The following is a 27,928-nucleotide window of genomic DNA, read 5'->3' as shown; positions in this document are numbered from 1 at the left end:
TCGTAACAATAAACAATAAAACAAAAACTCAAGTTTTAAAATGGTGATCTGCAGCTTTTTAATCTAGTTATCTCTATGCTGACTTACTTTTCATCCCGAGAACTGTCTTCATCATCGGAAGGTCGTTTTGGGGGTGTGTGATGTTTCATTGAAGGCAGGTGTGCAAGCATATCAAAGTGCACTCCATGAGGGGCTGGTGTCTAGTTGAATTATAAAATGCTGTAACCAAGTGCTGGGGTAACTACACTCTGATTAGAGAGATCATTGTGTCAAAAATCACCAACTACAAATCAGTGTTATAGCAACACAAGTTATGCATGTCATAAATTAAGAACTTGACATGCTGTAGTATTATTGAACTTAGAATATTATTATTCTAATCAAAGTAACATAGGAAATGTTATGTTGTTAAAAATTTAATGAGAACAGATTCATGAGGCTTTTTTCTTGCACAAAAGTGTCAAGGTAAACTAACATTCAAATCAAATTTAAAACATTGTTTGATTTTTTACATAGCATAAAGCAAAAACTTCACATAATATTTCTTACATTGTCTGGACATTACGTTATAGGAGGTATACATTATAGCGTCTACAGTACTGACTTTTTAGTTTTTTTGTGCTAGCAAGCAGCACAAGCTTGTATTTTATATGATAAACTACTTCAAATATTTTTTTTAAATAACATGTCTGAATAAAGGAGAATCATATGTAAGATATTATATCTCAGCAAAGAAGACCGCCAGAGTTGACCTGAATATGTCAGCCTTATACGACATGCATTATCTTATTATAATAACATCGCGGTAACATTCCAAGAACTACACTCATTTACACAAACTATGCAATGTTTACTGTTTTATTTATACTGACAGTCATTGCTGACACTAATTACTATGAACAATGTCTAAAGCCAAATATCTCATCTTGTCTCTGCCTTCAAGATTTATTCTTGATACATTTCATCATACCTAATGATATATTCTGCGGTGAACTTTTGTCATGCCATCAGTGTCTAAAACATACAATGTATATTTTGTCTAATGTTGTGCGCCACATATACCAAGTTGTGTTTGGCAATGTTTATACTTAGATGTCAATCATGCTGTCACAGTTTTTGTATATAAGAACGGTTTTTAGCTTTATATCAGCAGTTATTTTACAAGTGATTGCTATGTACACACTGTATCTGACTCAAATATAATATCTCGCTTAATGCTTAGAGTGAACGTCTTGTTTCACGCCGAACCCATAAGTGTGAGGACAGCACCCCCTCACACATAGCTTCATTTTGGCATATAACAACTTAAAAAACTGGCAACTACTACACCAAATGCTTATTAAAATTGGTCAAAATCTTTGGGCAGTCCGTTTAGTTCTTTACACCACTGTATATACAGTTTGGTATAAAAGTAGCTGGTACATGTAAAAGCTACTTGTTACAGACAGGCGGTGGTGAACGACGTACGCTTGATTTCTAAGGAGCGGATCGAACAAGTGGAGGGCATCGAGGGCTGACAGAGCTTGGAACCATGAGAAAGCCTGTAAGCTTTGAAATGTTCATCTCATAATCATCCTGGTCATTATATTTATTATGGCTGGTGCTTCCATCCTGGCCCATTTTTTTGTCTGTGCCTTTTCTCTCTGTTGTCTTGCACTTTTGCCTTTAAACCAAAACCTTTGTATTTAACTAAGTAACATACACTTTGTATATTCAGCCATCGAGCCTAAGTAGGGTTTACATCAGAGAAACTTGAGCATGTATAACTCAGAATCTCTAAATACATACATCATAGTGCTCTCTGTAAACATGCATATTGGTATATTGGTAAATACATATAGTGTGCTCTAAACATTCATGTTGGTATAAGCTTGGAAAAACACCCTATACAGACATACCTATTTGGTTTAAAGCACTACACACACACGCACGCACGCACATACATATATATATATATATATATATATATAAAACACCCTATACAGACATACCTATTTGGTTTAAAGCACTACATGTATACATAAGAACATTACCATCACGTCTTTCCTATTCTTTAATATGTTCTAGCAATTATTACTTCCTGCATTGTATATTTCTGGTACAAGTTCTTTTCTTTGTACACACTGTACTCAAACTCACATGGCACAAATTTGTGATTTTGTACAAACACAAATTTTGTGTGATAGATACTTTTATTACAACTTCATGAAGAATATTCTAAGACAAAAATATGAACTTTATTCTTAAAAACAAAAAAACGTTTTTATGAGTCCTCCACTTACAACACTTTTCATTCAGAGTAAACCAAGTTAATAATACTACTGATAATCATTTTATTGATATTATGTTATTGATATAACATTATTGATATAATATTTTTGATAGTGATACTATTGAATTTTACGCTTTAAAATACAATTGAATAACATGGAAAGCCTTGATAAGATGTGTATAAATTAAAAGTTTTACCAAGAGTCTATTAATAGGTTGATTTAAATGTAGAGATGAAAATTCCAAAGTCATATTTCTATAAGTGCGTAAGTAAGAAAGCGCAATTAACAGAAACAGTTTTCCTGCATGAACTCTCGTATTGAACTACCCAACTAAATGCAGAAACTAAAATAAAGAAATGACTCTCATACAATGAGTATGCTAAGAAGAATTAGAAAGAAGAAATATTCACGTGAAAATTTTAGAGCATTTCTGCATTTCAAAAACAGACAAAAGTACAGAGCCTCCTTTGCTGTTCCTGATGCAGTATCCCACAAAAGTTTAATTTACTAGGCTAAAGTCTTAAATGAATTTTAGGGTGGGTAGTGGCGCAAGCACATTAGAACTGACAGCAGTGGCTATAATCATCAAAAGTGAGACATACAGAGCTAGAAATTTTTTGTTGTTTGTCTCATGGTCTAATTCGCTTTAAACCACACTGACCGCTGTGAATAAAGTAAAAAGAAAGATACTAGAATATACTAACTGACATTGCCTTATAAATATTTAACTTTCTTATAAAGTTGGTACCCCGACTTTGCATCTCAATTTTATCCAATATGGTTTACATGAAACGCAATAGGTAGATAACATAGACTAGTACACTGTCTGATGCTACTTCTTTGATAAAACACCTTCTAATAAAAGCCTGCATGATGCAAGACATTGTTAATCAGTAGTTAGTACTACTATACACGCTTTATTTGATGAGTTCTGATTAGTAATAGATTCAACACTTTCATAGGTTTACTTTATACATGAAACCCTGTAGCCTACCTTTTGCTATGGCTGAGTGAGAGTATGCTAAACTGTAAATAAATTGATAGAAAGAGAAGGTAGTTAAATAAGCAATCAGCTAACACAATACAAAGAAACTATTTAATGGTTGCTACGAACAAGCACCCGCCTTATTGTATAGAAATATTTTTATTATCCACCAAACCCAGTTCATTACCTTTCCTAGTGCAGAGTGAGATCATGTTATGAATTGACACCAAACGGCCACAAAAAACTGTAATGGTAGCAACGAATGAACATTATTTAATTGATTACACCTAAATGCTTTCACTGCTTGATAAGAAACAATAGAAGCATAGCTTCTCAATAGTCTTGTGTCAATTCATTAGGGTGACAATAAGAATACACACTGGTAGGTCTTCTCTAAGAGCTAAGTGCAAGTAGCACAGTGTGCAAACAGTGTAAGTAGATGTGACCTTTGGTGGGATGAATAAGTCTGCCAAAGTCTGAGAGTCAAGCATAATTAAAATAATTAATGTACTTTTCTATAAATACCAAACAGTTGAGAAGGGGAGGTTTTTAGTCTGATGACAACCAGACAGCTACTAAAGTGATCTCATAATCTATAGATTTGGTGTAATTTGTAAAAGAAAACAATCACTTGCTCTTTGACCTATCCTGAGCCAAAGTTAGATTAGTTCGGTTGGTTTATTGTACAACGGTACATTTACGTTCTGTCAACTACAGCTTACCAGAAAACTGTTTATATAACAATAAAGGACAAATATTAATGTTGTTTTAACCTTTTTTAATAATAAGTATTAAATATCGGTTAACTTTCATATTACTTTTGGATCCTCTTGTAGAACTGATTTGTCAGAAAGCACAGAAATAAACAGATACTACCATTGACTTTGTATTTTGAAGAGTATATATATCTATAGATATACATCTATATACATGTATATATATATATATATATATATATATATATATATATATATATATATATATATATATATATATATGTATATATATATATACATATATAAATTATATACATATATATACATATATATATAGATATATATATTTATATATATACATATATATATATTTATATATATACATATATGTATACACATATATATATATACATATATATAAATATATAATCATAGATGGTTGACACGAAACACAATAGGTAGATGACAGAGACTAGTTCACTGCCTAACACTATTTCTCTGATAAAGCACCCTCTAATAAAAGCCTGTATGATGCAAGACATTGTTAATCAGTGGTTAGTACTACTATACATGCTTTATTTGATAAGTTCTGATTAGTAAGAGATTCAACACCTTCATAGGTTTATTCTGTACATGAAACCCTGTAGCCTACCGTTTGCTATGGCTGAGTGAGATTATGTTAGACTGTAAATGAATCGTCAACAAGAGCAGGTAGTTACATAAGCAAACTGATAATGCTATACAAATGAGCTACAGAATAACGTTTGCTACAAACAAACATCCGCCTTATTGTATAGAAATATTTTTATTATCTAATGAACCCAGCATATTACCTTTGCTAATGCAGTGTGAGATTATGTAATAAATCATAATCAATACTCCCTAAAGAACTATAAAGACCTGTTGCAATGAATGAAAATTATCTTTTCGTTGCGCCTAAATGCTTTTGCTGCTTGATAAGAATAAATAAAAAGATTACTATTCGATAGCATTGTTTCAACTCATTAGTGTCCCAATAGCAATACACACTGGATGGTGGCTCTTAAGAGCTATAAGTGCAAGTAGCTCAGTGTGTGAACAATGTAAGTAGATGTGACCTTTGAGGGGATAAGTCTACAAAATATAGATGAAATCTAGTATAGAATAAATCTACTGATATAGACATATCAGCCAAACAAATAGCTATTTTTTAAACCAGAAGCAGCTCAAGAGATATTCTCAATCACAATACAAAGACCTGACTGTTAACAACACATTTAATCGTGTAATGCTGAAACCATCAAATGTAGATATCTAAAAGGGCGTGTTATCACTGCAAGTTAAAAGTTTAAGGTCATGTGACTAGCCTTATGGCAAAGCACTGATTACTATATATAAATACACGAGAAAATAAATTTCTAAATAGCTTTTTAGCAATAAAACTTTCCTTGCTCATATACGGCATAGAACTATAGTACGGAAATATAGTGTTCACAAAGAACGCTACCAAATAAAAAGACCAAAAACATATTGCCTACGTTTATGACAAAACTAATAGCTATTATATTTTGCTTGTTTATTAATTGCTGCATTTACTGAGCATACAGTTTGTGTTACAAATATGAGTTAAAACAGAGCTGTGACATTTTCCGGCAGGTACCACCTGTTCCTACAATTCGTGGTATACGCCACTAGATGCAAGAGTCATAACTACTCTGTTGTCTAACTATTCACAGAATTATTTTGTCAGGTGACCATTCAGTCTAATACACTTCATTCCTCATTTATGTTGTGTTGTGTTGATTAATTAGTAATAGAAAGGATAAATCCAAAGTGCTGAAAATATTTTATATTCAAAATTTCTTTGTTTTTTTTTTCTGTGACAATTTAAAAGTTTTATACTATTAAGTTTGTTTTACTCCTAATGTGATTATTTGAGTGAACATATCTAGTTTATTGTCTCATTTTGAAGCGTGATAACTGTCTTTGATGTTGTTTAAGTATAGTGTTTTGCGTGTGTTAAGCTTGCTTTAAAGCCAACAAACGGTCCTTAATAAGTCAGTTCCTGAACATAAAAGAAGCTGTTAGTAATCTATTGTAATCAGTAGAACATAAATGAAACAATGAATATCTGATAAGACAATATTGAAAATGAACTGTTAACTCTATGAATATCCAACTATTACTTGTTAACAGAAATAGCAAACAAATACAAAAGAACCGCATAACTACCTCAATTGACCAATCAGCAATATAACATTTGCTTTTCAGTTACCCAACTGTTTATTTTGAGTCGAAAAACTAGGAGGTACAGAGAAATTTACTAAATGTAGCAATGCTATCATTAGGAAAATGATTAATAAAAACTAATTAGTAAAGCTGATTGCAAATTTAGCTGTAAAATAAATAAAATTAGTTAATGGTTGCATGACAGGTGGTTCTGCCAAGTTTATAGAGATATTGGAAAAAGAATATATGAAAATAATCATAACAAATATATGAAGCAAGTTCTGATAGCAAAATTACGTTTATCAAAATTCTAGAACTCTTAAACTCTATTTACCAAACTTGTATGTTCTCTGCTTTTTTTTCATATTCTCTCTGTCTTTTTAATGTTTCTTGAAATTGGTAATTTCATTGTCCCCTTTTGGGGTATCGTGCACTTGCGTAGACAATTTTTTCTTCCTGAAATAATGTTAACATTACCAGAATGATTCAATAGAAACACATCAAGTTAAGGTCAAACATGACGAATATGTAATTATGAGAAGATAAACAATATACAAGGTAATAACACAAACATAAACTAGATCAGTGTATTAAAGTCTAACCCTCTAATGGTCCTATAAACAAATAACACGATCAAATTTGTTTGAATGTTAACTGATGGTTAAATGCATTCTCAATGGTTACAGTGTATAGCGTGTAACATGAGGCAAGTGACAAATGAGTGAGAGAGGGCAGAGTATCAGAGGGCAGTGAGGCAGAGAGGTAAAGAAGCAAAGAGCAGAAAGACAGCAAAGGAGAGGCTGAAAGGGAGAGAGAGAGAGAGAGAGAGAGAGAGAGAGGGAGAGAGAGAGGGAGGGAGGGAGGGAGAGAGGGAGAGAGGGAGAGAGGGAGAGAGGGAGAGAGGGAGAGAGGGAGAGAGGGAGAGAGGGAGAGAGGGAGAGAGAGAGAGAGAGAGTATGGAAATAGAGTATGGAAATAGAGTATGGAAATAGAGTATGGAAAGAGAGTATGGAATGAGAGTATGGAAATAGAGTATGGAAATAGAGTATGGAAATAGAGTATGGAAATAGAGTATGGAAATAGAGTATGGAAATAGAGTATAGAAAGAGAGTATGGAGAGAGAGTATGGAAAGAGATTATGGAAAGAGAGTATAGAAAGAGAGTGTGTAAATAGAGTATGGAAAGAGAGTATAGAAAGAGAGTATGGAAAAAGAGCATGGAAAGAGATTATGGAAAGAGAGTATGGAAAGAGAGTATAGAAAGAGAGTATGGAAAGAGAGTATGGAAAGAGAGTATGGAAATAGAGTATGGAAAGAGAGTGTGGAAAAAGAGCATGGAAAGAGAGTATGGAAAGAGAGTATAGAAAGAGAGTATGGAAAAAGAGCATGGAAAGAGATTATGGAAAGAGAGTATGGAAAGAGAGTATAGAAAGAGAGTATGGAAAGAGAGTATGGAAAGAGAGTATGGAAATAGAGTATGGAAAGAGAGTGTGGAAAAAGAGCATGGAAAGAGAGTATGGAAAGAGAGTATAGAAAGATAGTATGGAAAAAGAGCATGGAAAGAGATTATGGAAAGAGAGTATGGAAAGAGAGTATAGAAAGAGAGTATGGAAAGAGAGTATAGAAAGAGAGTATAGAAAGAGAGTATGGAAAGAGAGTATAGAAAGAGAGTATGTAAAGAGAGTATGGAAAGAGAGTATAGAAAGAGAGTATGGAAAAAGAGCATGGAAAGAGATTATGGAAAGAGAGTATGGAAAGAGAGTATAGAAAGAGAGTATGGAAAGAGAGTATGGAAAGAGAGTATGGAAATAGAGTATGGAAAGAGAGTGTGGAAAAAGAGCATGGAAAGAGAGTATGGAAAGAGAGTATAGAAAGATAGTATAGAAAGAGAGTATGGAAAGAGAGTATGGAATGAGAGTATGGAAATAGAGTATGGAAATAGAGTATGGAAATAGAGTATGGAAAGAGAGTATAGAAAGAGAGTATGGAAAGAGAGTATGGAAAGAGAATATGGAAAGAGAGTATGGAAAGAGAATATAGAAAGAGAGTATGGAAAGAGAGTATGGAAAGAGAGTATGGAAAGAGAGTATGGAAAGAGAGTATGGAAAGAGAGTATAGAAAGAGAGTATGGAAAAAGAGCATGGAAAGAGATTATGGAAAGAGAGTATGGAAAGAGAGTATAGAAAGAGAGTGTGTAAAGAGAGTATGGAAAGAGAGTATGGAAAGAGAGTATAGAAAGATAGTATAGAAAGAGAGTATGGAAAGAGAGTATGGAAAGAGAGTGTGGAAAGAGAGTATGGAAAGAGAGTATGGAAAGAGAGAGATGAAGAAAGAGATAAAGAAAGAGAGTATGGAAAGAGAGAGATGAAGAAAGAGATAAAGAAAGAGAGGGATATGGAAAGACAGATAAAGAAAAAGACAGAAAAAGACGCAGAGAGATGCTCTTACACTGACTGCTGACCCTGAGGCTCATCGATCTTATCACTGTTATTATGAGATGTTTGTAGGAAGCGTGTAGATGACATAGATGGAGCAATAGCAGCATCATCTTTATATCTTCCCTGTTCATTATGTGGCATCGTTGAGTCAGTCTGTAGCTGTTCATAGTTTCTAGTAATATATGATTATAAGTTAAAAGTTTTAAAGACTTGGTCAATAAGCCATTATAAAACAAATGTAGTACGCCTAAAATAAACAATTTGTCAATAGACACAATAAACAAGAACACAAAAAACTCAAGTGGTAGAATGCTGAACTTTAGCTGTCTAAACTTATTATTTTTCCACTGGCTTACTGTTCATTCTGAGAGCTGTCTTCATCATCAGAAGGTCGTTGTGGAGGTTTGTGAAAAGGTGGTACAGGCGCGTGTATATTTGGATTATAACCTTTAGGAGCTACTGGCAATACTGAGTTAGCGGTCCTCTGTATTAAAATGAAATTGATTCAAAAGACAGAAAGCACAAACCATTGTCCTGACAACAAAGTCTTAATGTCATAAAATGCTAACTTGCCCATAAAAATATCATTATTCTAATACCATTAATACAAGAAGCACGATAAATAGAGAGTTTATTAGGTACATTTTTCACAAGGAACTTTTCTCATAAGAATATCCGAAGTCAAGTAACAGCCTTTTAACAGTTTTACAAATAATCTGTTGTAGATTTTATGTTATTACCAATAAAAGGTCATGATTGCTTGCTGTCTGTTTCTCTCTGTCTTCATAGAAAACACGAACAGATTGAATAATGTAACATAATCCTTATCAATTTTAAAAACATCCAAGTGTGTGCAAGCAAATGGCCGATTTTTACAAAAAATAAGATAGTCTATAATTTTTACATTTGCGTATTTTTAGATCAAATGTTAATGAAATTATTAGTTTTTTAATTGAATTATTGACATTATAGTATTTGTACCTGGAAGTAGAAATATGATATATAGTTTCTCTGTTTTATTAAGAGTTAGGGAACTCCTAATTTATACAGGTCTGTATAAGAGCAGCTGATACATCTAGAATATATCTATAACATCTTACTAATTTTTCTTTTTGGTTGAGGCAACAGGAGTGGTTAAGGTGTTGAAGCCGCATGAGACTTGCAGATACTCGAAGTTTTTGAAGCTCTGAACTTCTTGAAAGGCTTGGATGGCTTTGAGATCTTGCAAAGTTTAGACGTCCTGGAGTTTTCTCCCCATCATCATCCTGGTGATTGTCTTTAATGCAGCTGGTGCTGTCATCATTGTCCATTTTGCTGTCTGTGCCTTCTTTTTCTGGTGTTTGCACATTTACTTTTAAACCAAGGTCCTTGTTTTCAATTGATATAATTTGTGATTTTCAACTAAAATAGAGCTTAAGAAGAAGAAATGTTAACCACGCTGCTGAATGAAAGTGAGTCATAATGAGAGTTATCTACACTTACCATGGTGTGTAGTGAAATAACTTCAAGGTTCTGACTTTAACCTGTTTACTACTATTACTATTTTAGGTCGTAACTGTTTAAATACCTAATTAGAGAGTTATCTGGTCGTGATTTTCATGACTAACACATGTGAGAATAAGTTGCTGAATTGGCAAGAGAAACCAAGTGCTTTAATTGTTATCATAAAAAATGTTTTGCTCTACTGTACTACCTTGCTTAACTAAAGGGAAGCAGGTCAAACTCTCATATATTTTATTTTACTTTTGAGTTTAGCTGGTCATTCTTGCTCAGCCAGAAAAAGTACCTTTTTGTCTATCAGTGCTTAAGTTTTTGAGAACAACTATACATTGCTAACGTAGGGAAATATAAAAAACTTGGTTGCACGGTGTTCAAAATTCACAAAACTATATGCAACACTTACTAGCTCTTTTTGCTAATTTTCCAAATTTTATAGCCACACTGTATGAGATTTGCACATTCTTATTTATTGTAATTTAAAGTCATTTAGTAGGAAAAATAAAACGTTAATTGGATAATCAATTTTTTATTTGCATCAAATGAAGCTGAAGTGAGATGGTTTACTGTTCATACCACTCAGCGACCAAAAACCTTTTCTGAAACTATAAGCACCTCAAGAAATACTATTGTGTACAATAAAAAGGCATAGCTGTTAGCAACACATTCAATCACATAAAACTAAACTCTACAAACAGGTGTTTAAAAGTAGCGTAATCACTGCAAGTTACATGTACAAGATCGCCAAAGTAATGTTTTGTCAAATTTTTGTTTTGACATTTACATATACAGACCAGGAAAACTATGTTTCTATGTAGTGTTTACTGAGAATAATACTACATGAACAATTGTTAGTAATAACTTGTTTGATGTCTAATTAGTAGTAACTAAATAATAGCTAATAACTAGTTGGAAAATACCAAACACATTCTAACATAAGGATGATTAGCTCACATTAGAGGCTATAGATGAAATTTAATTACGCTTTGAGAGTTATAAAAATAAATGTTAGTTTTGACCTCCAGTGAGTAGTTGGATTTGTCTACTTTTACAACTGTTAGTCAAAAGCCGAACTATCACGCGCTAGCGCTACACTAAGCCAACATTATCAGTTCGTAGTAAGCATTTCTAAGACTATTTTCCATTATTATTATGGTGAACAAATCTGACAACAGAAAATCGTTAAAGTTAGGCTCTCCTAAAATACAAATAAGTTTGACAGCATAAATGGATTTGAAAAGAGTTCCTAAATGTGAAATCTACCGTAGTGCTAACTTCGATTTGTGGTAACTTGAAAGATATACTTCTATTCTGATTTTACAGGTTATGTAAACAAGGACTACCCTGCTGATAAGGTTGAAAGGGTAACTATTAAGAGACACTTCCAGTAACTTTTATTGCATAGCCACTCCTTCAATTCCAGTAACCATATTCTTATTTGAGTGTAACATAAATGTAAATATAGACATAGAAACAAGTTAATTAATTTATTAAACTATTGTATAGTTTTTATATGAAGAGTCTGACTGTTTAGTCAATAGTTGAAAAATTTTGTTACTTCAGATTCATCCTCATGAACAATAAATATATGCTCTAGAACAAATAAATTTACAGATTCTACTACAGGTATAAACACTTATATTTAGCATGCAACACAGTTACAGTACATCTGTCACTAACCCTCAAAACAACTTGTCACTTTTGATTGATGAGTGGCTTGAAGCGATAACAACAAGGAAATTCTTGAGCTTAGTGAATCACGTCCATAATAGTTCTATATTTTCACATGAAAACAATACATATTTTTGTTAAAAGTTCATATGGTTAGTTTGTTCTACTAAGGTTTTGGTAAAACTCAAACTTCTCAAGGTAAGCTCATTATAAGATGAAAGAAAGTAATCGTGGATATAGATAATATCACAGCAGCTTCCTAGCTGTTAAAGAATAGATTAGGTAGTATCAGAAGTTGTGCTAGATACCATCTACATGTGATGTGTGTTCAAGTGTGATTACATACATGTTTATACCGTACATCTTACAGTCATTTCATCTGACTTTCTTTTTTAGAGTTTTAATATCTGAAGTTATGAATAGTTTTCAATTAGTTGCTGTAGCTAATCATTACTTGTAAAATTAAACATTCTGGTTTTTACTTTTAATTTTCTTTTTATGTACAAGTTTGTGAGCTGCTCGACACCCTTTCTCATATTATATGAAAGTTTGCCATTATCTCTGGGTCTATAGATGCAGATGGCAATTGTGGCAGTTACAGAGTAGAATATTTACCACAAAAAAGTGCTGACTAATTGTAAAAAGATTCTTCCTCATCGCAGCAATTCATTCTATAGTCTTAGTACATGACTCTTCATTTCTTTATATGTCTGAATATGAGTATATAGCATCAGTATTTCATCTTCAGTGTACAACAGGCAAATGTAGAACAGATCTGATCAATAACTACATATTTGATCTATTGAAACAGAGTGTAAAGTACCAGTATTTACAGCTCTATTGTAACTAGTTGACTATATGTATACATCTCTTACCAAAGTTTCCAGTGTCACTTTACTATGATCTGATTGTTAATGATGGAGCCCTGTATTCACTGAAGCATTTATATGCAGTCTAGCACTAACAACCATTGAACTGAATAACAGGCATCCATTTGAATTTCATTGGTTCCTGCTGAAGAATTGGAATTTTTTGATTGGCTAGAAAGCTTATGAAATGCCCCTCAAAGGATGGTAGCTACATGCTGAACTTTCAGATTTGTTTTTCCTTGACACCAGTGCTGCACTACAAAACATACAGCATTCATGGCAGCAGACAAGTAAAACTAGTTTTCCAAAAACTTAGTAATAAAAAGATTCTCACAAATTCATATCATGCGTTTCACAAATCCTACACTAGCCCTAAAACTGGTCATCAACTACTGGATTTTCCTTTCACATAGGAATGAAAGCAAAGGTTTTCAGCTGTGATGGCCATCAGATCTAAAGTCTAAAATTGTCTTACAGAGGCCTGAACATGATAATCTACAGATTATAAGTTCATCAAAACTGTAGATTCACCGGGTGAGAATAGGCAAGAGTTAAAAATGAAATATGAAAGTGCCATATAACCTCCTTAAGTTATCAATAAACCATATAACTTTTACTTCTTAGATGCAGTTACTCATTTGTTTATTTGGAGTCAAGAGATTGAGATGAACATAGAACTATAGGTTTGCATAAAAATGCTTATGTGATGCAGAAATAAGAACATTAATCTCATACTTTTCCGCTATTTTCATATTTTCTAAAAGTTAGTACTTCCTGTATTCCTAGAGTTTATGTGGAAAGCTTCGACATAAATATTTCTACTAAATGCAGGGATCAGACCGTGTATTCATTTGTTAACAAAAGCAAACATATTAATAAACACAGAGAGCGCATGTAACAAATAATAGTTTGGTCACTGAACCTTGAAGTATGTTGTACAGTAAGTGAAGTTTTTACCTCTATTATTTGATGTAGATAATTATACACCTAATGAGAGTAAACATGTGCTTACACTACAGTGTTGTGAGTGTTAAATGCCGTCAAGTTATAGTTACTGAGAACGCATCACTGACCAACTACAACAAAAAGTTGCTCAAAACAGCCAACCAGTGAACAAAAAATTCTGAGCACCTTTAGTCCTCATCTCTTGGTTACTAGAGAAAATAGCAAGATACTCAACAGCTGTGAGTGATCAATTCGTATTTGGTAATGGCAGCAAATAGATCATGGAATTGCTACAAGTTTAGTTCATTCTACATAAACTTACTCTGCACCAATGAGGGATTTTGCCAAATCAATATTCGAATGATAGACAAATATATCTTTGTATTGGAGTAAAAATACTGAGTAATATTATTTAATTTGCGCTCTGGGAATAATACGCATAGATTGGAAATGTTTAATATCCTTCATAAATAATAAGGTATAGAAAGAGTTGTCTGCTCTCTTACAAGGGTTGGTGTAAATATAAAAGCCAACTCTTATGGTCAAAGTTCTATGATAACCTAAATGTAAATTTAGAATATACAGATAACTCATTCGCCTGAAATTTTTTATTGAACTGACCAAATAAGTTTGTGAACTAAAAAAAATGATCAACTCGACTACAATGAGTTTGCTGTGGAGAGAGAGAAAATCTTAAAGGAGATAGATAAACATAAATATTTCAGCGTGTTTTTGCATTTCAAGCGAACAGAGAAAAATAATCAATAAACATTTAAATAAGACAGATAGAAGACTTTTTAAAAACTCTTTAATAATAGTCTATCTACCATTTACACAATAGTGAAAGGGTCTGTCGTGTGGTCGACTGTCAACAAGTCATTGAATATTCTCAGAATTACATTCTCCTATAATGCAAATACATTTGGTAGGTGAGAGAAAGTTAAAAAAAATTGTTTGAGTTACAATGCTACATCTTTAATTGTAAAAGCTACTATAATGTTAAATAAAAACTATAGCACCTTGAATGATTGTACACCTTTATTATCAGTTTATAGCCACGTAAGCAGAGAGTTTACTGCTAATGAGGTTGAATATTTAACTATTAATTAACGCTTCTACTAACTCCACAATATTCTTAAGTGAGTGTAAAATGAATGTGAATATAAACATGGAAACCGGTTAACAAAATATTATTTGGTTTTAAGAAGAAGAGTCTAAATGTTTAGTGAATAGTTTAAAAGTTTTGTAACTTCAAATCATCTGTATAAACAATAAAAACCTGTTCTACAATGACTACATTTACAAATTCTACTACAGATATAAGTATCTATATTTAATGTACAACACAGTGCCAGCTGCCACCCATACTCAAAACAACTTGTCATTTTTTGATTCATGGATGGTTCTAATCGACCTCTACAAGGAAACTCTCTAACATGGTGAATCATGTTCATAACGGTTTTGTATTTTCACATGAGAACAACACTTAATTTAGTTGAAAGTCTTTATGATTAGTTTGATCTACTAAAGTTTTATGTAAAACTTAAAATTCTTCGAATGAACGTGACTAAAGATGAAAGACAAAGTTCATGGATAAACATAATGTAATAGCAGCTTCCTAGTTGTTAAAGTAGATAATAGGTAGTATTGGTAGTTGTGCTAGATACCATCTGCATGTAATGTGTGTCTTAGTATAGTTACATATATGTTGTTACTTTATATGTTACACTCATTTTTATATGTTACTCGCATACTGGTCACTACAAACTTGTTATCAACAACTGCACCTTTTAAGTGACAAGTGTCAAATGGTCCAGCTAATTGATTTAGTTGCACTCTCTCCTCTATTTATGAGAGTTGCACCCTCTCGATCATTCATTAGAGTTACACCCTCTCATTCATTCATGAGAGTTGCACCCTCTCATTCATTCATTAGAGTTACACCCTCTAATTCATTCATGAGAGTTACATCCTTTCATTCATTCATGAGAGTTGCACTCTCTCATTTATTCATGAGAGTTCCACCCTTCCATTTATTCATGAGAGTTGCAGTATTGTATTCAATCATGAGAGTTGCACCCCCTCATTTATTCATGAGAGTAGCACCCTCTCATTTATTCATGAGAGTCGTAGTGTTTTATTCAATCATGAGAGTTGCACCCTCTCGTTCATTTATAAGACTTGCATCTTCTCATAAAAAAACTGATGACTACAGCCAGTTAAAAAAAGTTAAACAGTGAAAAGTCATAGTCTTGGATTTGCTATTTCTTTTGAACCTCACATAATAAGTTTTTTACAACAATTCGAGAGCAGAAAAGATATTTTTTCAGATCAAATCCCATACATGCAATACTCATATAAACCTTTGGAAAACCAATCAACCTCTACTGGAGTTGACCAATTAGAGTTCTCAATGTCACACACGCACTACGTTTGTACACATTCTGTTGGTTATCACTGATAGAAATGATAACACATGTAAATGCTACACAGATAAACTTTCCCAAATAGCATTTTTGTGCTATTTCTAAATAATGTTTATCATGTTCAAGTTTATGTAAATTGCAAAAATCATTTGCACTTTATATGATTTATTTTAATCAAAGCAGTATTACAACGCAGATGGATTCACAGCACCAAAGTTTTCTCATTGTTGAGCTTTGTGCAACCTTAAAAATACTCAAAATATTTGAGTAGTTGAGCTGCAAAACCACAAACACTGCTATTGTAATGGAATATTAAAATCACTTTGATTTGTAATAATGCAAATATTTAGTACAATTTTAATCACAACCTGTATTTTGGAGGTTTATTAATTTCAAGACCTACAAGAATAATGAAACCACTGCATTGTGGACAACCACTTACCAGAAAAAAAAAACACTAAAAACTAAAGACAACCTCTTCTTTAGAATGATCAGGTAATGCAAAAGCCAAAATTGTCTAACGGAACCTGTACATGATCTGGGTACACTGTGATTAAATTTTTATTAAGAATAGACCAGTTTGTGCAGAAGAAACTGCTGCATCTATTGCATTAAATTGTATTTATTTGTTTTTATGGTGTAAGGAAAACTGGCAGTTTTATAAATTTTTCCATGCGAGTACTTGTAATGAATGAATAGTTTTTTTATTTGCTATACACGCTATGTGTACAGTAGATAACTCCGAATCTCCACGGAACCAAAACAAATTTAGAGTAAATTATATTCACCAGCAAAACATGTAATCGAGTGCTATGTATTACATCATATAGTTGCTACATAGTTATTGAAAATATAAGATACCTAATAAGAAAAATATACAGATTATGAGTTCATCAAAACCTTAGAATCATTAAGTTAGATTCAAGCAACTACATGTACATGTAGAAGACACAGAAAAATAAAGATGCACACAAAAAGTATTTTTTGAAGAGTTTACAGAAAATGAAGAAAGAATACAAGACAATAATAATAACAAATAGATGAAGCAAATTCTGATAGCAAAGTTTATTTCATAAAAACTCCAAAACTCCTGAGTTGTTTGTACCAAACTTGCATGTTCTCTGCTTTTTTCCATAATCTCTCAGTCTCTTTGATCTTTCTTGAAATTATTCATTTTATTGTCCACTTTTAGAGTAGTAAGCACTGACAAGGATAGTGTTTCATCTCTGAAAGAATTTCAACATAACCAGAATGACTCAATACAATCATATCAAGTCAAACAAGGTGAACATATATTTATGTAAAAACAAATAATAGACAAAGTAATAAACTAGGTCAGTGATTTAAAGTCTAACACTCTAATGATCCTTTCTAACTGCTAACATGATCAATAGTACTTGAATGTTATGCTGATAAGTAAATACATACTCAATAGTTGTTGGGCGTAGCAAGTGGTAAACACAAGCATATTTTAAAAGTATCAATAAACTCACATATTTAAATGTACGAGTCACATGTATTTTTCCTAAATTTACTCAAACGATATTTTCTTTAAATAATGCAAAACTGCTCTAAGAGTTTGCACTGCATAAAATGCATATTTGTTAAGTTTATTTTAGATTTATATCATAGTGTTACAGCGGAGTCTTGTGATCTGGGCCACAGCGATAGGCATCTTGGTCACCAAGGTTTTTAAGGCCGAGCCTCCATAACATTGAATAGGGCCCGGCCACTGTTAGTGCACTCAGCTTACCTAGAGAAGAACCCAAAAGACCAAAAAGAAAAACCATGGAAGAGAAACCATGTATCAAACAAAGAAAATGATCGGAGCAGAAAACGAAAGAAAAAAGTTAAAAAATTGGAGATTGGCTCGTTTTGGCAGAGCGGTATGAGCACCGTCTCTGCATGCTTTAAATGTGGTTTATTGCTTGTCATGCATGTAAACTTATATTTATTTAGTAAATGAGGTGAGAGTAGAAGGGGTAGCTACCGACTTGAAAAACATCCTGGCAGTTCGTCCATGGCCGACCCCCAAAAGGTTTTGGAAGTTATAGGGCCTTTTGGGAAGGGTAGGGTACTATCGACAGTACGCACCCAATTTCACCCTTGTAGCAAGGCCTCTGAATTGACTCACGACTAAAAGAGAAGAGTGGATGTGGGGCCAGGCCAGCAAGCGGCTTTTAGCAAGCTGAATGAGCACCTTTTTTTGCACCCGTGTTAGGCTACCCAAATCCGAGTTGGTCACACATCCTAGACATGGACCCTAGGAGATGCGGAAAAGAGGTAGTGCTATTCTAGGTACAAGTGGGAGCTGAGCATGTGAAAACCTTTTTCAGTACGAAGCTGACACACATCACAGAAAAACTATTGCATATTCGAAAGGAATACCTCACTGTGGTAAATGCCATAAAACACTTCAGGTCATGCCTGTTTGGCACGCAGTTCCTTCTGTAGATGGATCACACCTCTCTGCAGCGGCTATGGAGGGAGCCCTTCAACCAAGTAGCCAGGTAGTTGGAGATCCTGGCTGAGTTCTAGTTTAAAATGGCGCATTGAGCCGGCCTGCGTCAAGGGATTGCCGATGGACTCAGCCGACAGACATTAGAGGCGAAGGACTGACTTGAGGCTAAGAACTAAGAGGTTAAGAACTTTACCAGCAAAAAAAATTTTGTTCATCCTGTAGCAAGTCATTCGTTGGAGCAGTCCGGCTTCATCGAGACTGACAAAACAGAGAGCACACAACTCCTCACTAAGGAAGAAAGTAGTCAGAGTTATCATGCCACCAATGTGCGCCTTCACCCTGTTAAAAGAGCCAAAAGGCTGGGTAAAACGACTAACTTGTCTGCTAGGAGTTCTACCGGCTAATGAAAAGCTATATGAACAACAGGAAGAGAGAGCTTGGCAGATGTTTGGGAAGAGCAGACAGTAGCAGTGCATTGCCCTGCGAATGAGCCATCGTATCAGGGCCTCACCCCTAATTGGGGCAAATTGGGCATTTGCAGAGACCGATGTGACCAGGATTGGGGTTTGAAGTTCATCAGCAGCTCTAGTCACAGCTGCTCTCTTTTCCTATTTTGGAGTACACAGTATCCAGGGCCTCCACTGGGGGAAAGGTGTCACAGAGAGCACTGTGATCAATGGTGTAGCGATAGGCTTCCTGGTCACCACAATTGTGAGGCCGAGTCTTCAAGACATTGAGAATCTTAGCCCCTATTAGGACAGTCAGGCTGCCAAGCAAAGAAACCAAAAGACCAAAAAGAATGCCAGAAAACTGTGGAAAAAGACTATGTGAAAAACAAAGGAAAGGGGCAAAGCCTACAACGAAAGTAAAAGTATAAAAGGAAGAAGATTTGATCATTTTGGTAGAGCAGTATGCGCACCCTCTCAGCATGCTTTGAATGTAGTTGGCTTATCACCTGTCATGCGTGTAAACTTGCATATATGTTTAGTAGTTATATATTTCATGGGCACCTAACACTAGGTGATGTTTTTGACTGCCTTGTGGAAAGTAAAGGGAACTGGCAGTTTCCTTTACAATAATTATTATCTACATGTATTGAAAAAAACCTTTCTGCAATACCAAGCCAACAGCTTTCATTCATCCACATAATCACTAAATTACTACACTAGTTTGTAAAAACAATGAAACTCTATATGAAACTTGTCAGACTTTGTGGTTTAATATAATTCTAACAAAATATGGCCATATTGTATAGACTTAGATTACATCTAAAGTCCAAGTACTTTATGATAAACGTAGTGTATGTAAAGTACCCTGCACTTTATCAATTATTACAGAGAGTTCATTTATGAACTCTCTGTAATAATTAAAATATTTCCTTATGAAACACAGAAAGTTTCAAAAATATTTATATTGTAACTAAATTTTTTGGATCAAAGTTTAGAAGCCTTTAAAATACTTCTAGAAGCTGATGGTAAAAGTTACATGACTGGAGTTGAACATACTGTAGTTCCTGTTTGTTCACATTGTGATGCTCTCGAGGTTGCGGTACCCTAGAGTTGAGATTAATTAGAACATGCACGTATTTTGCCCATTTGATTTTGTGATTTGATTCAGAACACTAAGGTCAAAATCTAATATGTGTATCAGCAGCAAAATTGAAATTTTCATCTAAAACACATGACAGAACAATGAGGGTATTTTGATAAAGTAAAGTAAAAGTGTTCACGCATATCATTAGACTCAGGCTATTCATACCCTAATAACAACACGATAAGAACATATCAACTTACACATTGCTATGCTCAGAACCCTGCACTTCAGCCATTCTCCCCCTAGGCTCTTCTGGGGGTACCAATGCAGGAGCTGCAGGATGGTTATTATTTGTAGGATGACCTATACTCACTTCCTTACTACTATCACATAGACTGGAGTGAGACCTACAATTATGCTGGAAACATTAACAAAATGTTCAGTAACAATGAATTCATTTCCATTATTCAACGATAAACAAACAGACAAACTATCGTCCTCAAAAGGTTAACTACCAACTGAAGAATGTACACCTCACTGGTTTATATCATTCAACAGGTTATAAAATATACAGCTGGAAGTTTTAGTCAGCTACCAAGGGATGTGTAAATCATATGATAGTCATCACTATGCTAATATCAGTTACTAATAGTTATATATTTGCGTTACCAGACTCATTCATATAAGCAGTAGACATACTCATAACAGCTGCAGTAGACATATACATATCAGCTGCAGAAATATTCATATTAGTTGTATACACATTAATATCAGCTGTAAAAAACCTATTCAAAATCTTTTCAACAGGAAACTCAAAAAAACTTTTGCTAAGACCAAATTCAGTCTTTGTAAAAAAAGCATTTTTATTACCTCTGACAAAAACACTTTTTAAAGATACAGGTCTGGAAACAAATTAAAAAAACAGCTATTTGTAGCACAACCATTAAACTTTATAACAGTACAGATAGATTTAATAGATGTGCCATTAATCACCTAACAAGAGGGTTACTAGTGTTACTTTCACAACTAATAATATGATTAGAAATACTGAAAGAAGTAATAGTAAGTGTGACAGACTAAACTAACGATTATGACAGTTTGCTTATTTAGCAGCAGATATTAGTAAATCGAATAAACTTAAAATTTACAAACTTAACAAAGTTAATCGAATAAAAACTGTATCGAAGCAAAAACCAACTTTTGACAAATTTAGTATATTTATTAAGTCTTTAAGTGCTCTTACACTGACTGCTGACCCTGAGGCTCATCTATATTATCACCATTATTATAGTGTGTTGGTAGGAAGTATGTGGATGACATAGATGGAGCAATAGCAGCATTAGCTTTATATCTCTCCTGATCATTACTAGGTACTGTTGAGTCAGATCGGTTGGTAAAAGTGATAAGCAACATCAAAAGAGAAAGTGATTTATGTACATGTAGCTGTTCATAGTCTCTGTTAATAGACTGTTATACCTTAAAATTTCAAAGAGTTCATAAATAAGTTTGAACTAGAGAAATAAAGTAGACTTTGAAGTAAACAATTTATCGCTAGTAACAATAAACAATAAAACAATAACTGAAGTATTATAATGGTGATCTACGGCTGTTTACTTTGCTGAATTTTATGCTGACTCACGGTTTATCCTGATAGCGGTCTTGATCATTAGGAAGTCGTTCTAGAGGTGTGTGATGAGGAGGTGCATGTCGACGTGTTTTTAGATGCACTCTACGAGGCCGCGGTGCTCTCTGTTCAAATATATCATTGTGTCAGAAATCACCAAATACAAAACAGTGCTATGATATCACAAGTTTTGTATGTTATAAAAATGAGAGCTTAAACATACTGTGTTATTATTGAATATAAAATGAATGTAAATTATTTAAACAAATTAATGTAAAGCTTTGTAATAATCTTACATAATGTACGAAGAAAAAAATAAAAAACATATTTTTCTAATAAAAATCTCGATCTTCAGATAATATTAGCCTATTTACAGCAATAAATATTCTGTTGTAGAGGATCTGTTATTAACATTTAAAGGTTTAAGAGCTTGCTGCCTATTTCTCTGTCATTATAGGAAACACCTAAATAAACTATACAAGTTTTTAAAAAATACTTTTTATAAAGTAATTGAACTTAAAGAAAATTGCTGATTTTTATGTATGAGTAAGATGATTTACGATTGGTAGATTAGATAGTTTGTTACGACTTCTAATATATACAGGCTGGTATCAGAGTAGCTGGCATATGTAAAATACTTGTATTTTGGGTAGAAGGTGTCGAAGACTGAGAGAGCTTGGGATCATAGGAGAGCCTGCAAGCTTTGAAAAGCTCTCCTCACAATCATCCTGGTCATTATCTTTATGGCAGCTGGTGCTTCCATCCTGGTCCATTTTGTGGTCTGTGCCTTTTTTTTCTTGTGTTTGCTCTTGTGCTTTTAAACCAAAACCTTTGTATTTAACTACATGTAAGTAGCATACATTTTGTATATCCAGCCATCTTGATTATGTATAGTTTATATACAAAGAAATTGAGCATGCATAACTTGGAATCTTTAAACACACATAGGCACTTCGTGTACTTACATAGTACATAGTGCACTTCGTAACTTGTGCATATTGGTATAAGCTTAGCAAAATACTTTAACATTTTCTTTAATATGTCTTTAATATTTTCCAAAATTCAGTTTTTTCTGTATTTCTAGATTTTATTTGGAAGCCATCGACTTAAAAGTTCTTGGTACAAATTTTTTCCTTTTTACACACTTTACCCAAGCACACAATGCACAAATTGGCAATTTTGCCAAAACAATGTTTGTGTGATAGACATTACTATTTTATGAAAAATGTTCTAAGACAAAACATAAATATTATTCTTAAAAGTATAATATAGTTTTTATGTTTATGACTGTATTTGGTTCACCTACTTTACGACACTTTTTATTCAGACTAGACAAAATGCATAATACTAATACTACTGATATAATATAATTGATACAATATTATTGATACAATTTTATTGCTATAATATTACTGACATAATATTACTGATATAATTTATTCTATACCAAACTAGTACACTGTCTAACACTATTTATCTGATAAAACAGACTCTAATAAAAACATGCATGATGCAAGACATTGTTAATCAGTGGTTAGTAGTACTGTAAATACTTTATTTGGTGAGTTCTGATTAGTAGGAGATTGGACACTTTCATAGCTCTACTCTATACATGAACTCATGTAGCCTACCTTTTGCTACGGTTGAGTGAGATTATGTCAGACTGTAAATGAGTTGCTAATGAGGTAGCTAAATAACCTAACAGCTAATACTATATAAAATAAATATAATTGTTGCTATGAACAAAAAACAAACATAATCCATTTTAGCAAATCTAAGTATTTTTGAAATCGACATAGTTTCAACTCTGAAAGAATTTTAGCGCTACTAAAATGTCCTACTACAATTAAATCAAGTTAAACATGATAATAGACAAAGTAATAATGCAAAAATAAACTAGGTCAGTGTTTTAGAGTCTAACACTCTAATTGTCATATAAACTGCTAACATGATCAATAGTACTTGAATGATAAGCTAATAAGTAAATACACACTCAGTAGTTGTTGTGCATAGCAAGTTGTAAACACAAACATATTTTAAACTTGTCAATAAACTCACATATTTATGAGTCACGTATACCTTTTCAAAATTTATGCAAAAATCTTTAAAAAAAAATAATGCAAAACTGCTCTAAGAGTTTTACACTATCAAAAGCATGTTTATTAAGGCTAGTTTAGATTTATGTCTTACCCTCTACATGTGAACAAAACCTTTTTTAATACCAAACCAACACCCTCCAGTCATCCAAATAAACACTAAATTACTATAGTTACCATTGTTATGGGATGTTTGTAGGAATGACACAGATGGCGCAATAGCAGCATCAGCTTTATATCTCTCCTGATCATTACTAGGTACTGTTGTGTCAGCCCTGTTGAGGAAAGTAATAAGTAACTTTAAAAGAGAAACTGAGTCCTGTAGCTGTTCATAGTCTCTGTTAATATACTATTATACCTTAAAATACCAAGGAGTTAATCAATAAGTCGTAATAAAATAAATAAAGAAAACATTGAAGTAAACAATTTATCACTCGTAACCATAAACAATAAAACAAAAAACTTAAATATTAAACTAGTTATCTACAGATGTTTAATATATTTATCTTTATGCTGACTCACCGCTCATCTTGAAAACTGTCTTCATCATCAGAAGGTCTTACTGGAGGTGTGTGATGAGGTGGTGCAGGTGCGCATACTTTTGGTTTAAAATCTTTAGTAAAGGCTTTTAACCCACAACAGATTCGCTAAATACAATTGACTTAGGAAATACCAAATGCAAAACAGTGCTATGACAGCACAAGCCTTGTATGTCATAAAAAGCATGAAATAAATACAAATATTATATAATTGTATACTTGAATTACAAACTATACTACAAGGTGCTGGAGTAGCTATACTCTTTTTAAATATACATATATCAGTGTGTCAAAAAGAACCAGGTACATTCCAGTTTTATGGCAACACAAGTAATGTACTGTACAGAAGCTTCTCTACTTACGAACATTTGAGTTACGAACAACGGTACATACAAACATGTCTGCGCGCATGTCCGCCGCTAATACCAACGCGATTAGCAACGGTATTACCGACGCATTAGCCTCGGAAAGAGGCACTACTCGGAAGCACCACTTAGCATCCACCTTCCTTTGTCCAGTTTGTTGCAGTGCATAAGTGCGTGAACGTATCTCTAGTGCGCTAAAAACTTTTTTTATTTTTACTGCATGTATTGCAAAGGAATTTTTCTGCCTTTACTTGGCATGATCTAGACTAATAAATAAAGAAGGAGAGTGCGTGTGGTTTCATTCCGATTTCTATTAGTGAAGGAAATTTCATTTGCCGAGAAGTGTACAGCTATCTGCTCTGCTCAACGAAGTGAGGATGTTCCTATGTATACAATAACATCAACCGTTTTGGCTAACGGCAAACGGTAAGAACACCGGCTAACAAGGTGAATAAATAGGATCGCTAGTGCGTTGGTATGACAACAATATAAGGAATGATAAGTGATAGAATAACGAGTAAAACAACGATATAATAAAAGGACAACACATACAATAAATGAGAAATGCAATGTCATGGCCCAGTGTCCACCACAGTATTCTCTCCATTTTATTAAATATCTTTTTCAGTACAAACCAATACAGGTTACTTATACAAGCCTCAAACATACTTATATAAACCTTCAAAATACTTATATAGGCCTTAAACATAAATTATAATACAAAATATATCACTGAAGCAAATTATGAGCAAATTCACCTTACGAACGATCGTTCTGAACGTAACTCGTTTGTAAGATGGGGAGCGTCTGTATGTCAGAAAATGAGAACTTTAACATTCTGTATTATTGTTGAACTTAAAATACTATTATTCTAAAAAAAATTAACGTAAGATAGGTAAAATTATTTAATAATTTAATAAAAACCTAATCACAATATATTTTCCCATGAAAATCTCAAATGTCAAATAACTTTAGCCTTTTTACAGGTTTATAAATATTCTGTTGTGAAAGTTCTGTTATTAACATTTAAAGGTTTTAGGAGCTTGCTGTCTGTGTCTTTTTGTAATTATAGGAAATACAACTAAACATAAACTTTTGAAGTTTTGAAATAACAGCTTTTTTATAGAAAAATTAAATTTAGGAAAATGCTGATTTCCCTATATAAATCAGATGATTTATGATTGGTAGAATAGTTAGTTTGTTACGACTCATCATATGTACAGGTAGGTATAAGAGTAACTGGTATATGTAGAAAATTTTTGTATTATACCTATAATACTCTTCTGACATATAATACTCACACTCCCTCCTCTGAAGCGAAAGTATGGAGGCTTGGGATAGCGTGCAGGCATTGAAAGGCTTGGAATGCTCTCCCCACAATCATCCTGGTCATCATTTTTATTGCGGCTAGTGCTTCCATTCTTGTCCATTTTGTGATCTGTGTTTTCTGTCTCTGATGTTTGTAGTTTTGCTTTTAAACCAAAACCTTTGTATTTAACTAAGTAGCAAACACTGTATATACAGCCACCTAGCTTAAGTAGAGTTTACATCAAAGAAACTTGAGCATGTATAGCTTGGAATCTCTAAATACATATATTGCTCTCTATAAACATTCATGTTGGTATAAGTTTGCCAAAATACTCAACACACACATATCTATGTAGTTAAGGGTGATAAATGCTTTAAAGGGTAATAAATGGTTTATAGCAAACTGAGTTGCTACATGAACAAAATAAATTAAATGCTTGTTTTATGCTTGATAAAATGCTTGATAAAGTGTTTTACTAAATCTGTGTGCTTTTAACACAATATTAGAAAGATTTGCCAACTTTTCGATAGACTGTAGCTAAGTGATAGAATATTGTTGAAGTTACCTTCTCCTTCAACTGCCGTTGAATGGTTAACTCTCAATTAACACTTCTACTAGCTCCACCATATTCTTGAGTGAATGTAAAGTGAATGTAAATACAAACATAGAAGCGGGTTAATAAAATGTTATATAGTTTTGATAAGAAGAGTGTGGCTGTTTTGGGAATAGCTAACAAATTTTTTCTCTTTAAATTTATCTGTGTGAACAATAAGTATCTGCTCTATAATGATTACATTTACAGATTCTACCACGAACGTAAATATCTATATTTAATACACAACACAATGCCAGCTGTCACCAAAACTCAAAACAACTTGTCATTTTTGATTGATGGATGGCTTTGATCAACCTTTACAAGATAATTCTATAGTCTGGTGAATCATGTTCGTAGTGGGTATATATTTTCACATGAAAACAACACGTATTTTAGTTAAAGATCTTCATGGTTAGTTTGTTCTACTAAATTTTTTGTAAAACTAAAGGTTCTAAAATGAATGTATCACAAGATGAAAGACAAAGTTTATAGATAAACATAACACAATAGCATCTTCCTTGCTGATAAAGAAGAGAATAGGTAGTATTGGAAGTTGTGATGGATACCATCAGTGTTCGAAATGGGAGGATACACAGAGATACGGCGTATCCCTAAAAAGAAATTATGGGGATACTCTCTGGAAAGTGTATCCCCTAACATTAGTTTGCTCATATACTATTAAAATGCGATAAAATCGCTATGAAGTCAACAAATATTCACATAAATTTTTTCTCAATCTTCCTCAATCTTTTAACCCGAGTGTCTTTTAAACCGAAAACAGTAAGCACTATTGGATGGGGTGACACTACGTCTGCGCTACTAATCATTAAGCATGTTCCTCGCATCAACAGATCAACTACGCTACTATGTGAAAAGCATAAATTCCTTCAATGTTTCTTAAAACCAACACAATCAACGGGCATCCTTGTCAACTGTCCAAATACATTATCAAATAGCTTGAGATTATTCCATGTGCAGGCATTTTTTTGGTCTTTTGCTAATCGAAATAAACTTTCTCAGAAAACTTATATAATTTAAGTTCTAAAGCAAATTGTTTATTCATTATCATTCTTAATTGATTAATGAAGAATCTTCATGAACCAATTGATAGGTACTTCAAAGATGAGTGAGAGTATGTGATGATTGATTTACCTTACCAACATTACTAACATTAGAAATGATTGGATCATACCTTTTGCACTAGAAACTCATAAATCCCTTACTTATCATGACCTGAACTAGAAATGATAGCTGTTTACAGCCCTGCCACTAAAAATGATGGAATTATGGTAAAGGAATGGTAGGATCATTGACCTTCATTGTGATGCCAACTTGAATCTCTCAGTTTATTTAAAGGTGTACCCCAAATAACTCTCATG

General features: G+C 33.2%; 2 protein-coding genes and 1 long non-coding RNA gene across 5 annotated transcripts; 1 reads left to right on the top strand and 2 right to left on the bottom strand.

Annotated features, from left to right (window-relative positions):
* Positions 1 to 1,321: 1,321 nt before the first annotated feature.
* On the bottom strand, positions 1,322 to 12,693 carry LOC137393054 (uncharacterized). 3 transcript variants are annotated; one of them, XM_068079445.1, is made up of 5 exons: positions 9,720 to 10,369; positions 8,976 to 9,103; positions 8,630 to 8,791; positions 6,517 to 6,638; positions 1,322 to 1,663 (listed from the first exon to the last, which is right to left on the bottom strand). In XM_068079445.1, exons 1-4 carry the CDS (start codon positions 9,927 to 9,929, stop codon positions 6,563 to 6,565), a joined length of 576 nt encoding a protein of 191 aa, XP_067935546.1. In that variant the 5' UTR covers positions 9,930 to 10,369; the 3' UTR covers positions 1,322 to 1,663; positions 6,517 to 6,562. The 3 variants fall into 3 exon arrangements, with proteins under 3 accessions (XP_067935546.1, XP_067935545.1, XP_067935544.1); XM_068079444.1 differs by lacking the exon at positions 1,322 to 1,663 and adding an exon at positions 12,663 to 12,693 and having other exon boundaries at positions 6,071 to 6,638; positions 9,720 to 9,952; XM_068079443.1 differs by lacking the exon at positions 1,322 to 1,663 and adding an exon at positions 12,663 to 12,684 and having other exon boundaries at positions 6,071 to 6,638; positions 9,720 to 10,031.
* On the top strand, positions 11,897 to 23,012 carry LOC137393056 (uncharacterized). The gene is made up of 3 exons (XR_010978270.1): positions 11,897 to 11,985; positions 17,220 to 17,311; positions 22,299 to 23,012. It is a non-coding gene; the product is annotated as an uncharacterized lncRNA (long non-coding RNA).
* Positions 16,834 to 26,035, bottom strand: LOC137393052 (uncharacterized). Its single transcript, XM_068079442.1, has 8 exons — positions 25,947 to 26,035; positions 24,264 to 24,388; positions 23,919 to 24,016; positions 22,284 to 22,459; positions 21,661 to 21,770; positions 21,265 to 21,408; positions 20,282 to 20,428; positions 16,834 to 17,253 (listed from the first exon to the last, which is right to left on the bottom strand). Exons 1-8 carry the CDS (start codon positions 25,995 to 25,997, stop codon positions 17,169 to 17,171), a joined length of 936 nt encoding a protein of 311 aa, XP_067935543.1. The 5' UTR covers positions 25,998 to 26,035; the 3' UTR covers positions 16,834 to 17,168.
* Between the last annotated feature and the right edge of the window lie 1,893 nt (positions 26,036 to 27,928).

Source organism: Watersipora subatra, chromosome 4 (assembly GCF_963576615.1).
Source record: "Watersipora subatra chromosome 4, tzWatSuba1.1, whole genome shotgun sequence".
Taxonomy (NCBI): Eukaryota; Metazoa; Bryozoa; class Gymnolaemata; order Cheilostomatida; family Watersiporidae; genus Watersipora; species Watersipora subatra.
This window is presented reverse-complemented; position numbering and strand designations above follow the sequence as displayed.

What these genes read in the sequence shown, in the direction of transcription:
- LOC137393054 (XM_068079444.1), bottom strand. Translation starts at nt 9,929, where the DNA reads ATGGACAATGATGACAGCACCAGCTGCATTAAAGACAATCACCAGGAT. An exon ending in GACAGCTCTCAGAATGAACA is followed by an intron (nt 8,792 to 8,975) that starts GTAAGCCAGTGG and finishes ATATATTACTAG; the next exon opens with AAACTATGAACAGCTACAGA. An exon ending in CCTCAGGGTCAGCAGTCAGT is followed by an intron (nt 6,639 to 8,629) that starts GTAAGAGCATCT and finishes ACATTATTTCAG; the next exon opens with GAAGAAAAAATTGTCTACGC.
- LOC137393052 (XM_068079442.1), bottom strand. Translation starts at nt 25,997, where the DNA reads ATGCCTGCACGCTATCCCAAGCCTCCATACTTTCGCTTCAGAGGAGGG. An exon ending in GACAGTTTTCAAGATGAGCG is followed by an intron (nt 24,017 to 24,263) that starts GTGAGTCAGCAT and finishes TTTCCTCAACAG; the next exon opens with GGCTGACACAACAGTACCTA. An exon ending in CCTCAGGGTCAGCAGTCAGT is followed by an intron (nt 20,429 to 21,264) that starts GTAAGAGCACTT and finishes GCATAATTGTAG; the next exon opens with GTCTCACTCCAGTCTATGTG.